The sequence below is a fragment of the Podarcis liolepis genome (assembly GCF_965112155.1).
Source record: "Podarcis liolepis genome assembly, chromosome: 3".
In the NCBI taxonomy this organism is placed as follows: Eukaryota; Metazoa; Chordata; class Lepidosauria; order Squamata; family Lacertidae; genus Podarcis; species Podarcis liolepis.
The window spans coordinates 106,114,156-106,127,668 of NC_139557.1; the positions used below are offsets into that span (position 1 = coordinate 106,114,156).

Here is a 13,513-nt window from a genome sequence, read left to right on the forward strand (position 1 = left end):
CAAAGTGCTAAATTTGAGAAGCGTGCTCCTTATGTCATTGCACAGCCCCTGCAAAATTCTACTGTCCATCCATAAAAAGTGACTTTTCCTCCCCACTTCCAAGAATACAGAGCAGTTGTAGTTGGCTCAGAAGCAGAGAGAGAGAGAGAGAAGGGCAAGAACTAAAGGTCTGACAAGATTTGGAAGGCAAGATAAAAACCGGAAAGTGATCTGCTTATCTGGAATGAAGCCACGATGGCAATTATTACTAGCTGAAAATATCAGGCCATACTGAGAGAAACAGAGAAAAGAGGCGGGGGTGGGGGGCAAGAGCAAATTAGGCGGAAATGGTGAGAAAATGTCTTTGCCCTAGCAAAATAAGAAGTCCTGCAAATAAAATCTCACTTGATGCTCAAAGAGGAAGAAGTTTGATTTTATAAAATTAGTAACTTCAAAAATTTGTTCAGTGAAATGTTGCTATAAAACACCTTACCAGTTTGTAATCCAAATCAGGTCTGTCAAAATGTCATACACACTCATTGCCACCAGTAATGAGACAGCAATTAGTTTCTTTGTACAGAATCTCTAGAAACTGCCCAGATTTCAGTTCAATGTTAGAAGCATGCACATTCACAGCAAAACAAACAAACAAGCAAACAACCCAATTCTGGTTGTTTTGGTAGAATTTGAGAGTAAACAATTAAATGACTGAAATTGCAGGTGGGCTAGTGCAGATCGTACACAAATTGGTGATTTTGTTGGTGCCCAGACATCTTAACACACTTGGTATTCTGATTCCAATTATTAAAATGATTTAATTTTATCTGAGTAAGTTGATGAAAGAGGTTTCTAGTAATATGGAGAGGTGGCCATTACTTAAAATTTAGCATTTGGGGGTAAGGTTAATAAATGAAAGATGAATATACTGCCACAGGTAATATATGTACTTTGTGGTATTTCATTATATATCCCCCAAGCATATCTTCGGAAATTTATTGGGCTAATTGGGAACTTGATTTGGGATAATTCTCCACCACATTTTTTACTTAAAGAGACTTCAGCTGTCAGCATTTGAAGATGGTTTTAATTTTTCAGATATGGAAAATATTATGGAAGATTCTGGCCTGCGTAATACCAGCACATGAAGCTAAGGCACACTGCTTTCTGGGAAACTCTCTTAAGCTTCCACAGCAATCTGCAAAGAAAACAGCTGGGAATACAACCAAGCAGCACTAATAAGTAGCAAGAGAAGCAGGTGGACGGAAAATGGGGAGCCTCCAAGTCTGCACAGGCTGCGTAGTGGAAGAAACAAGGAGTGGGGAGTCCTGGGAAATATGTTGGGGGGGGGGAGGTGCTCCTTGACTCTTTGCCAAGCTTGAGGCTTGCCCCTGGAAGGAGGGAGAGAATTTTTTGCAATAATTTGCAATCCATTTCCCATTCTCAAATTCTTGCTTGTTCAGAGGACTGGAATGCCCCTAGCATTAGGGGCAGAGAAAACCTGGGATTGTTGACCTCGCTGGCCAGAGTCGATAGTTGATTTGCAGCAGGAGATTTGCACCTGTAAAATGGCGTGTCACAAATATAGCCAGATATTACACATCCTTCCTAAAAGGCAGTCTCCTTTTGTCCTTGGCGGCATTCCTTTTCCTCTTCTTGCTCAGGAAGCCCTCCAGCTTCCCACTCCTCTTCAGCTCTTTGTACTTCTCAGCCAGTTCCAATTTCCGCTTATCAGCTGCAAAGCACAAAAGGGAAAGTGGCCTTAATTCAAGCCAGCCATGTTCATAATGTCACTAGCAATTCTCATCCCTAACTCAAGCCCCCTCTTCCACTCCCAGTCCTCTCCCATCTTTCAATAGAGTCCCGTGATTTTTTTAAAAAAAGAATCCACATTGATGACTGCACACCCCCTCAATAAAAGTCACCATCCACTCCCTTTGCTTTGCATTATTCCCCAGTGCAACTGGTAACCAGATCCAATGAACACAGCAGGTGAGAACACCATTCAAAGTGGCAGTGCTGACCATCTCCAATATGCAAACCAAGCAGAGGAGAGGAACATGACAGACTGTCTTTATAGGGTAAACAGGGTCAGGGCAAGACTATCAGGTGCTCAAGGTCACACAGAGTTTGGGTCAAACCAGGATAAACCCAGTAGCGCAGCTACGACTCTGATCAGTTTAACTGACTCCCATCGAGCCCTGTCTTAAAAGGATTTCTTCCTTCTGTTCAAGAGTCACACCACTGCAGACACCGCTGTGAACCAATTTACAGACATCATCACAGTGGTGTAGCATGGGTTGCCAGGGCCCAGGGCCGTGGAGGGAAGGGGTGGGAGGCTGGGAGACAGGGTACACATGCTCATTCAACTGCCTAGCAGTGCCCCTGTCACCCAGGAGATCGCAGCCACAGAGATAAGAAGAGTTGTTCCATTGCATGGAGAGGTCACTTCCTGGTTCGCAGGGAGAAACCGTTTTCAACAGAGCCTAGCGACAGAAGCACGCAGCTGTACTGAGGCAGACCCGGGTGTTGACATTTTGCGCCCAAGCCAATCGCCCCTGTGCCCCCGCCAGCTACGCCACTGCATCAGCAACAGGTCCCCTATTTGACAGCCTGATGGAAAGTCAAGGCTCGAAACGTGCATCTTCTGTCGACAGGCCAACACTTACACTTCTTTAGATAGAAGGGCTTCTTTCCTTGCTGGGCCAGCTCCCTCTGCTGCCTCTTCAAGGCCAGCTCCTTTTCTCTCTCCTTCTGTTGCTTCCTCTGGGTCTCCTCCTGCTGAGTCTAAGAAGCAAAGGTGGGCAAGTTGCAAACATGCCACGGCTGGCCAGTGTCAACGTTTCTCCTCTCCCCAATCTCACGGGCCTCACTGGAGCTTTCCGCTGAATGGCGGCTCCAGGCTTTGGGCCCGCCTGTGGCATCTCCAACTCACCATTTGCTTGAGGAGCTGCTGCAACTTGGTTTGCTGCTCCACATTTCGGCTTTTCTTCAGGTGCTTCTGAACTACCTGCAGGGGGGAAAGAGGGGAATGCGCTGAAAGGGAAGTTGCCTTTCAACCCAGGACTCTGAGGTAAAAAGGGCTTCAACACAGGCCTTTTCTCCTTCTAAGCAGGTTGCACTCGACGTGAGTAGCTGCAGCCATTACCTCTTTCTCCTTCTTCCTGAGGTCGTTCAAGAAGCCGTACGTCTTTTCAAAGATTTCTGGCTTATATTCCCCAGAGAGGTCATCAAAGCGAGGATCTCGAGGTACCTGGGGAGGAGGAAAGAGGAGCGAGCACTAAAATTTGAACACTGCCAAAAAGTGGTGTCTTTCTTCTTGGGCACCCATCACTACTCTGTCTTTCAGGAGCAAGCCGGATCTGTATCACTCCTGTCACACTCGGTGGCCCTTGCCTCATGTAGGACGGCACTGAGCACTGCTTACTAAGTCAACAGTCTCCTCAGCCGTCATGCGAACTCCTTTATCTTCATCCTCTCCCAAGTAATTTTCATTCATCCCCTCCAAGTAATTTTCAGTAGTGTTACTCAAATATTTTTCTTTTCTTTTCTGTTTATTTTTGTCCATGGACACAAGGTTATTTTCTCCCTTTTTTAATTAATTTTCAAATTTAACAAAGAAAATGAAAAAATAAAAACCAGAAAGGGGGAGGGGAAATGAAATAAAATTAAAGAGAAAAAAAGCAACTCACCTTCTTTTTAACAGGCACTACTCGTCTTAGATAGGGGACTGGCTTCTTGGCTGAAATTTCCAGAGGTCTGTGGGAGAGACAGAGAGTACATACTTAGGAAAGAGAAGCCTGGGGGTTATTTCCTATCCCTGGGTGGGTTGATTCTCAGAACCATCTCTCAAGATGCAAAACTCAAACGCTGCGCCCTTGTTTTGCTTGTTTTCCCTCCGCACTGTTGACCACTAGAAACTTTTGGAAACTAAGAGACTGCTATGTGCAAGGAACTGAAAGCCACTTGGAAAGCAAAGTGTGTTATGTAATATGACAAGAGAAGAGATTAAAGGGAAAAGTACATTAACGCAGGACTGGATTCAATCTTCTGAATTTTGGAACAAGATGTATTACTACTAGAAGACTTTATAATAGATATTAAGGCTAACTACATGATGTATGTGTTTCCTTATATTTATTGCTATGTATATATTACGGGCTGTCAACAGATTATAAAAGTTTAGTTGATAAATAGTCTGGCCTTTAGCCAATTATTGATTAATCATTACATTTAAATACTAGAGCCTTAGTATAGATGCCTTTTTGAGATATTGAAGGAAATGCAAGGTATCATCTGTTTACTGAATTGAAAGTTACCACTCACTGTTAGAAAGAAAAGGGCTCTTTAACATTACCTTCCCTCCATTCCACAGGGGGAAACATAACTTCAAAGAACAAGAGTGCCCTGAATTTTCATCCCCAATAATTTAAAACCCCCTTTATTTAAATCAAGAGAGTACAGTGGATGCTCAGGTTGCGAACATGATCCATGCGGGAGGCACGTTTGCAACCTGCACCCCACGCCTCTGTGCACATGCAGGTTGCGATTGGGTGCTTCCGCGCATGCGCAAAGCACAATTTAGTGCTTCTGCATATGCACAAGTGCCAAAACCCGGAAGTAACCACCCCGGTACTTCCGGGTTCGGAGTGGTGCGCAACCTGAAATCACGCAAGCCGAAGCGTCTGTAACCTGAGGTATGACTGTACTCCTAAACACAACAGCATAATCCTAGATCCTACTGCGTACAATGGACCTTACTTCCAAGTATATTTGCTAAGGATCGTAGTGTAGAGCTTTAGTTAACTACTCTACCAACGAAAGCAACACGTCCTGTTTACAGAAAATTGTGACATGCATATTATTAGTGAGCAGTGTTAGAAACTTACTAGGCGCCAAATGGCACCTTTGAAGTACTTTACAGACGTCACAACAGAATGTCTATTGGACTAGATGACCCTCAGAGTCCCTTCCAACACTACAATTCCATGATTCTCTGATCTCAACTACATTGCTTGACCGTAGCTCCCTCTTACAACAATTCACTTGAAAGGAGAAACAAACACAGGGGAAATGGAAACGGAATCAACCAGGGTAAGAAATTAGCAGGGTGCCAGGCACATTTTGAGCCTGAAGATTCTCCATTTGCGAGCACCTCAAAAAGTCTGGGTGCCATTTTTTGCTCCTGGCTGTCAGTCAAGGATTACTGAACTGTATGTGATTTGAAGCCTTGAAGTATATGTTAAGGAAAGAGTAGACGGTTTGGAAATACCAATATTTTATTGTATCCACCAAATTAAGCATGTATTAACAATTTATGCTAAAAACGTGTCACTTATGTGAATTGCATATTAATTGATGCTTATCAAAATAATAAATAAAAAGTGTTGCCAACTTCCCCCCTCCCCCGGTAGGGACTAGACATTCTGTTTTGGCGCCCACAACCCAGGTCCCAGAAGTCATTTGGCTCCTAGCTTTCCTATTCTAGTTTCTAACACTGGAATTAACTATGGGCCAAGGCAGAGGTTTTCAAACTGTGGTCTGCGAGTTCCATTTGGGTGGCCTGTGGAGAGGCTGCAGAACAGTTAAATATCTCTGGACTCAGCCCTGAACTTCCTTTCCTTGATGTGATGATGGAGGACTGTTGGTATTAAAGGGTTAAGAAGCTCTAATCAAGACGCTCTAGTCACTGAGCAGCTGAAGGTCGTTAGGCTTCCAGGAATGTGAGTTTGTATAAATAGTCAACTCACTCCTGTGTTTGTCCTTTTCTTCCCCTTCCCCTTTCTTTTGGGGCGTGTTTGCTGAAATGTGTGATTCTTCACCAGGGTTTTTTGTTTTGTGTAAATAAACCTTTTTTTTGAGTTCCAAACCGCTTGCTCCAAGATTCCTTTATTGAAAAGATGCTGACTCTCCAGCCCTTCTTGAGCCGCTGTGCGAAATGCTCTGCTGTAATGGGACATTGTTGCATCGGAAGCGCACTGGACATATGATTAGCATTAAACTAATTAAAGTTTAATGGGACAGGTTATGGATGTTTGTATGTCAAGAAGGAGATAAGGAGTGCAGTTAAGAGTGATTTATGCAAGGACTGGAGCGAAGACAGAAGCGGTTGCCGACAACGAAAGCCTTCAAAGCAGCTTGAGTCCTGCAACGTGCCTAGGAAAAGTTTTAAAGAGGCACTGCGCAGTTTGTACTCGCTGGAAGACGTCTTATTCCTCGAGGAGCCACCTCAGCAGCTGGGAGACGGTCTACAGGTCTGTGAGTATCGTTCCTAAGCCCCAGGGAGGATGGCAGAGTCCCAGGAAAGTTTTACTGTCCCCTTTACGCGACTCAATGGGAAAAATTGGCAAGATTGGAAGGCTAGAGTAAGGGTTTGGTTGCAAGCAAAAGAGTTGTGGAGTTGTACTGAAGCACCGCCTTTACAGGCAGCTGCAGACGCGTCTGCAGAAGAGAAAGCAGCAGCGGCAGCTTCACAGAAACGCGACAGGAAAGCCCAAGGTCTACTAGTTTTGGCAGTGGGACCAGAGCAAATGCCTTATGTTTCTGAGTTAAAGAACACGCATGAGGTCTGGACGGTTCTGCAGCGGTTAAATTCCAGAAACACTGCGGGGGCCAAGATCCATGCTACAAGATGTTTGTTTGATTTACATCTCCAACCGGGAGCATGTGTGAAAGAACATATTGCTAAAATGGTGTCTGCCTTTAATCAACTAAGACAGCTGGGCATTCCTTTCTCTATGGAGCAGCAGTCATACATTTTGTTGTCTTCTCTTGATAAAAGCTATGAGACTCTAGCTTTAACTTTGGAAGCTATGCCTTCAACTGAATTAACCCTTGAATACATTTGTTCTCGACTTGCTGATGAACAGGATAAAAGGCAAAGAGAAAGAGGTTTGTCTTCAAAGGGGAGTTATGCTGTGCCTGAGAGTGGGGATGCTGAGTTTGAGAACACAGTAAATGCTTTTGCAGCTAGACACTGTTTTCGCTGTGGTTCCTCTTCCCATTTAATCAGGAATTGTACACGTGAACCTGGTCAAGACAGCACCAAGGCCGTTGCCCCTAGTTACCAGACAAGGAGTTCCAGGGGACGTCGAAGAAGAGGAGGAGGTCGTGGCTACTCCCACAGCACACAGCACATGGCTTCAGCAATGGCGTTGATGCAAGGGCGTGGCCAAGGCAGCAATCTACGCTGGTTGATCGACAGTGGTGCATCTCATCACCTGGTGGCGCCATCTAGTGTCCGTTTGCAGAATTGCAGACATTTGCAAACCCTTAAAGTTGTGACAATGGCAGATTCAACTAAACGTTCCTTAGAGACTGTAGGCACAGTGTTTTTGAAGTGTTTGCAAACAGAAATTGATGCCTACGTGCTAAAGGGAATGAAGGGGTGTATTTTGTCTGTGTCAGAACTTGATAGAAATGGGTTTAAAACTGTGTTTGAAAATGGGGTTTGCACTATTTCAAAGGATAACGTATCTCTTTTGCAGGTGGAATGCAGAGATGGGTTATATTATTTTGAGACAAGTCCAGATGAAGTTGAACAGGTTCATGCTGGTTGTGTGAACTCGCCTACCCATAATTCTTGTGTTCATTTATGGCATCGCCGTTTGGGACATATTAATTTTCAGTATGTTAAAAGACAACCTGAATTATCAGAAGGGTGCAAATTGAACAAATGTGCTAAGTATTTGGATTGTACTGCATGCAAAAGGGCGAAGGTTCATAGATGCAGCTATCCCAGTTCAAATAGGAAATCTGACAAAGTATTCCAACTAGTGCATATGGACCTATGTGGCCCAATGCCTGTTGCTAGCATGGGAGGTTCGAGGTATGCACTGTGTCTCTCAGATGACAAAACAAAGGTCACATGGTTTTTTCCTCTCAAAACAAAAGCAGATACTGCAGAAACAGTTAAAAATTGGGTTCATGCAGTAGAACTTGAATTTGGTACTAGAGTTCTTGCTTTTCAGACAGATAGAGGGTCAGAATTTACCGGGTCTGTGTTGCAGAATTTCTTTAAGAAAAAGGGAATTAAGCATCGTCTGTCTACACCTTATTCCCCCCAAGAAGGAGGCGTGGCCGAACGTAAAAACAGGGTTCTGCAAGAGTTGGCAAACTCTATGTTGTTTGATGCTAAACTTCCTCAAAGTTACTGGGCGGAAGCCTGGAAGACGGCTACTCATGTTCTGAACCGAGTATATAATTCGGTAATTGATACTACGCCATATTTTGCTTTATATGGGAAGAAGCCCAAAGTTAATTACTTTCGGGTGTTTGGATCTCAAGCCTATGTACTTATCCCAAAAGCGTTAAGGAAAAAGGGAAGTCCAAGGGCTAGGAAACTCATCTTTTGTGGGTACGAACCACACGCCAAATCTTGGAGGTTCGTGAACCCAGATGGGGATACTACAAGAGTGGTCCTCAGTAGGAGCGCTGAATTTTGTGAGCAATCCGGATGGACTCACTTACATGCTAACCCTGACATTTTGAGAGATGATTTAGGCATTTATGCTGAGAAAGAAAGTCCAGAGGGTGATGAGCCAGAAGGGGATGGTGCACATGGTTCAGATGCAGATTCTGACCAGGCACAAGGTTCTTCTCCTAAGGTAGAAAAGCCAGAATCTAAGAGTGTTCCAACATCACCAGTCAGTAGGCCTAGCAGACAGCAAAAGCGAAGCAGGTCGCCTGCAACACCAAGCCCAAGGGAGGTATCTAAACGGAGGTCTTTATCCCTAGAGGCACGTCCAGACATAAAGTCTGAGACAGATTCTGACAGCCAACGGTCAGAGGGGGCACAAGAGGAGCAATTGCGCAGGTCAAAACGTGCCACAAAGGGCAAGCCGCCAGAGCGGTTTAAGGTGACAAGTGTGTACGTAAATATGGCACAGTGTGAGCCAGATAGCTATTTAGAGGTACAACAGCTTCCAAGCTCAGAAGCCGCAAAGTGGCAGGAAGCAATGGAAAAAGAGATGGCTTCAATGAAGTCTCTCGGTGTGTTTACAAGTACAGAGCTTCCAAAAGGGCAACAAGCTGTAGGTTGTCGATGGGTATATCGTTTAAAGCCCACAACTACTGAGGAGTTGCAATATAAAGCCCGACTAGTTGCAAAAGGGTTTTCACAGCGCAAAGGAGTTCACTATTCTCAAATCTATGCCCCTACTTCAAGATCGGAGTCATTAAGAATGCTTTTAGCCTCTTCAGCTAAGAAGGGAAATAAGCTGTTTCATTTTGATGTCAATGTGGCTTATTTAAATGCAGACTTACAGGAGGAAGTCTATATGACGCCACCACCAGGTTTTGAAGGAGACAAGCCAAACCAGGTCTGGCGCCTACACAAATCCATTTATGGGTTGAAACAGTCCGCCCGTAATTGGCATTCCTGCTTAAACGATGCTCTAGAGAGCATGGGGTTCAGAAAGAGCGCAGCAGATGCGTGTCTTTATCTAAAAGGCTCGGGATGTGAACAAGAAGCAGTCTTGATATTTGTTGACGATTTATTATACAGTGGTAAGGACGATAAACTTGCACAACAATTTGCCACAAAGCTTGGAGAAAGGTTTCAGATAAAATCACTAGGCAATGTATCTGTTTATCTAGGAGTTAAAATTCAGCAAGATGAAGATGGGAACTATTGGCTCAGCCAAGAAGCTAAAATCCAGCAGTTGCTGGAAAGGTTTAAAATGGACAACTGTGCTGGTGTTAAAACCCCAATGGAGTTAAGTTACACAAAGGATGCTCAAACTGAGCAACAGGCAGAGTTCTGTAATCCCAGGGTTTATCAGTCAGCGATAGGCAGTCTACTCCACATTGCACAGTGGACTCGGCCCGATATAACATATGCTGTCAACATGCTGTGTAGACAAGCTGAAAAACCATCAATGCATGCTTGGCAAGGAGTAAAAAGAGTTTTAAGGTATCTCCAAACTACCAAAAGGTTTCGCTTAAAACTATCAGCAGAGGGCAGCACACAACTTGAATGTTGGGCTGACAGCAGTTGGGCTGATGCTGGACCAGATAGAAAATCAGTGTCAGGAATGGCGATAAAATTTGGAAATGCACTAATTGGTTGGAGATCAAGAAAACAATCACTTATAGCTTTAAGTTCAACTGAATCTGAGTTCAATGCATTATCAGATGTATGTAGAGAACTGGAATTTTATAAGCAACTGGTACAAGAATTGTTTGGAGAATGTTCCCTACCTATCAGAGTGTGGGAAGACAATCAACCTTGTATTAAACTAGCTAAATCAGGTCAATTCAAGGCACACACAAAACACTTGGATATCCGTTATCAAAATGTATGCCAAAGTGTAAAACAAGGTTTAATTGAACTAAAGTATTGTCCAAGCCAAGAAAATCTCGCAGACGGTTTTACAAAAGCTTTGGGTCCACAATTTCATAAATGTTTCTGTTCAGGTTTAAATTTGAATTAAGGTTGGTACGGCTCAGTGTTACGAGCGAGAGGGGGTGTTGGTATTAAAGGGTTAAGAAGCTCTAATCAAGACGCTCTAGTCACTGAGCAGCTGAAGGTCGTTAGGCTTCCAGGAATGTGAGTTTGTATAAATAGTCAACTCACTCCTGTGTTTGTCCTTTTCTTCCCCTTCCCCTTTCTTTTGGGGCGTGTTTGCTGAAATGTGTGATTCTTCACCAGGGTTTTTTGTTTTGTGTAAATAAACCTTTTTTTTGAGTTCCAAACCGCTTGCTCCAAGATTCCTTTATTGAAAAGATGCTGACTCTCCAGCCCTTCTTGAGCCGCTGTGCGAAATGCTCTGCTGTAATGGGACATTGTTGCATCGGAAGCGCACTGGACATATGATTAGCATTAAACTAATTAAAGTTTAATGGGACAAGGACTAAGATGACCAGCAAGGAGTCCATGATTCGCACAGCGGCACAAGACGGGCAGCTTTTGTTGTGCATGAGTCAGCTGACTCAATGCAGCTCTCAGTCGCCAACCTAGCACTCAGTCCACGCAGTTGCAATTGGACCCTCACCGTCAGCAAAATGGCACCCAGGGAATTTTAAACACTGTCGGTGAGGTGCCTGTAGTTGTCATTTCAAAATAACTATCACACACAGAATTTCAAAGGGGAAAACGGGCTTCAGAGGAAAGCTAAGAGGCCAATTCCCCTTTCAAGCTAGAAGGAAGCCTCTTCAAATGCACATCCATTGAGCCAAATTCTATCCTCCACATAGGAATATAGAAGCTGTCTTATACACAGTCAGCACATTTCCCCATCTATCTCAGTGTTATGTACACAGACTGGCGGGACGCGGGTGGCGCTGTGGTCTAAACCACTGAGCCTCTTGGGCTTGCTGATCAGAAGGTCAGCGGTTTGAATCCCCACGACGGAGTGAGCTCCCGTTGCTCTGTCCCAGCTTCTGCCCACCTAGCAGATCGAAAGCATGCCAGTGAAAGTAGATAAATAGGTACCACTGTGGCGGGAAAGTAAACTGCGTTTCCGTGTGATCTGGCTTCCATCACGGTGTCCTGTTGCGCCAGAAGCGGTTTAGTCCTGCTGGCCACATGACCTGGAAAGCGGTCTGTGGACAAACGCTGGCTCCCTCAGCCTGAAAGCGAGATGAGCACTGCAACACCATAGTTGCCTTGTAATGGACTTAACCATCCAGGGGTCCTTTGATTTTATTTTATTTTACCTTACACTGACTGGCAGCAGCTCTCCGGAGTTTCAGCAGCATTCCCCACCCCCCCAGCCTGACCTGGGGATGCTAGGGACTGAACCCAAGCATGCACTCTATCGCCAAGAGCTATGGTCGCAGCATCCGGTCCCTACCCAGCTGAAGGCCTTGCAGAGACTTGCTTCTCTTCAGCCCCACACCTGGCTGACTGGTTGAGGGATGGTACTTGAGCCTTGCTCTCTGCCACCAACATTCCCTGGCAGCAAAAAGGGAGGGCACCCAGACTGCTGCCAGCCACTTCTGTTTGGGGAGGGGAGCTTGAAACAAGGGATCATTTCAGCCCCCATTCCCCCCCCCCTGCAGGCACAGGCAGGCACCCTCTCACGCCCGCCATCTAATTTGACTCTCGGTGCATCCACACACCCGCTGGGTCCGCACTCCTATGCAGAATGGGAGGATGGAAAGACGGAAAGCGAAGAAAACATTTCGATTCTGCTGGCATGGGTGGATTCCGATGCGAATGATTGTATTGCGGTGATTGCAATCTGTATGGCAAATTAATTATATAATCAGTGGGTAAAAGAGGGAAAAGTGCTAATTAAAAGAAAAAGAAAAAAACCAGCTTCTCAGGCTGTGTGCATCTAATTAAGTGCTCTTATCATTCCCGTCCCCTTTTCACCTGCATTCATTGCCTTTTAAGAGGGTGTCTTTTTCTTCAGAATTGCAGGGCACAAACCGTAAGTCATTATGTGTACGCTACTCTGAATAAAGGTCAGGGAGCAAAGTTTCAGACAAAATAATATAATCTCTAATGAGATTTTGCTTTTCTGATGTTCAAAGTCAAGATTTTGGTTTGAAATGGTGGTCCCTAACCTTTATCGGTATATCACAGGGTTCTGCTACCAGCTGTATAAACTGTAAGTTTTTATCCCAAGACCCAAAGTCAGATAAATTTGGATGGAAATATTTTTTGATTGATGGAATTACACTGACATCTCTCTGGAAGTGGACCCATTCTGAGCTACTTTTGGATGTTCAAAATCTCTCTAGCATCCAGAATTGCTTTTTATCATCAGCTTCGGCTGATTATTCCAGATTAATGGTTCTGCCTTAAAACCAGGGGTGGAAAGGCTTTGTCCCCCCCCCCCCAATATCACTGGATTCCAACTCCCATCAGCCCCATCCTGCGTGGACAATAGACTGGAATGATGGGAGTTGTGGTTCAGTAACACCTGGAATGCCACAGATTCCTCATCCCTGGCTATGGAAACCATCGCTCAGTTTGTAATCTCTAGGCTGAGCTACTGCAATATGCTATATCTGGGGCTTCTGCTAGAGTATTCAAAAGCTGTTCTTCGTGCAAAACCCAGCAGCCCATTAATTAACGTCAAGGAACACTCGGGATTATGCAACGCTGTATCTGCTTCAACCACCAATTGGCTTCCATGCCCTTTCCAAAAATGCTGACATTACCCTTTCAAGTCCTAAACAACTTGGGCTCAGGGAAAGCACGAGAGCTTGTCTCTCAGTAAAAATCAGCAAAGGAGACCCTCCTCTGACAACAGCCCCACCTAGAACAGGTCAAGGACCAGGGCTTTCTCAGTCGTTGTTTTATGGGATACAATGACCGAAAGGTGCCCAGATTTATTATAATTTGCAAAGATTTGGTTTTTAAATCCTTTTAAATGGCCCAACATTTCACCTGTAGCTTGATGTTAAATGAGTTTTAACATTGTTGTGTTCTTAAAACTTTGTATCCATGAATAACCCACAGTTATTGTTCAAGTGGTAAGAAGAACTAAGCACCACTCATGTCTTGTATTTACTAAGCCTACAACTTACATACATTTAACTTGTACACATTCAGCTTTATGCGTGAGACAAAAAGAAAAAAAGG

The 13,513-nt window shown here is 44.5% G+C and overlaps 1 protein-coding gene across 2 annotated transcripts in view; it reads right to left on the reverse strand.

The window, feature by feature from the left end:
- Positions 1-406: 406 nt before the first annotated feature.
- RRP36 (ribosomal RNA processing 36) overlaps positions 407-13,513 on the reverse strand; it is a 36,657-nt gene continuing 23,550 nt past the window's right edge. For both annotated transcript variants that reach the window (XM_083494721.1, XM_083494722.1), the window contains exons 4-8: positions 3,669-3,735; positions 3,125-3,229; positions 2,912-2,986; positions 2,646-2,763; positions 407-1,711 (exon numbers count right to left, since the gene is read on the reverse strand). In XM_083494721.1, coding sequence (XP_083350847.1) covers positions 1,572-1,711; positions 2,646-2,763; positions 2,912-2,986; positions 3,125-3,229; positions 3,669-3,735 — 505 coding nt within the window. In that variant the 3' untranslated portion in view covers positions 407-1,571. The remainder of the gene's footprint in view (positions 1,712-2,645; positions 2,764-2,911; positions 2,987-3,124; positions 3,230-3,668; positions 3,736-13,513) is intronic.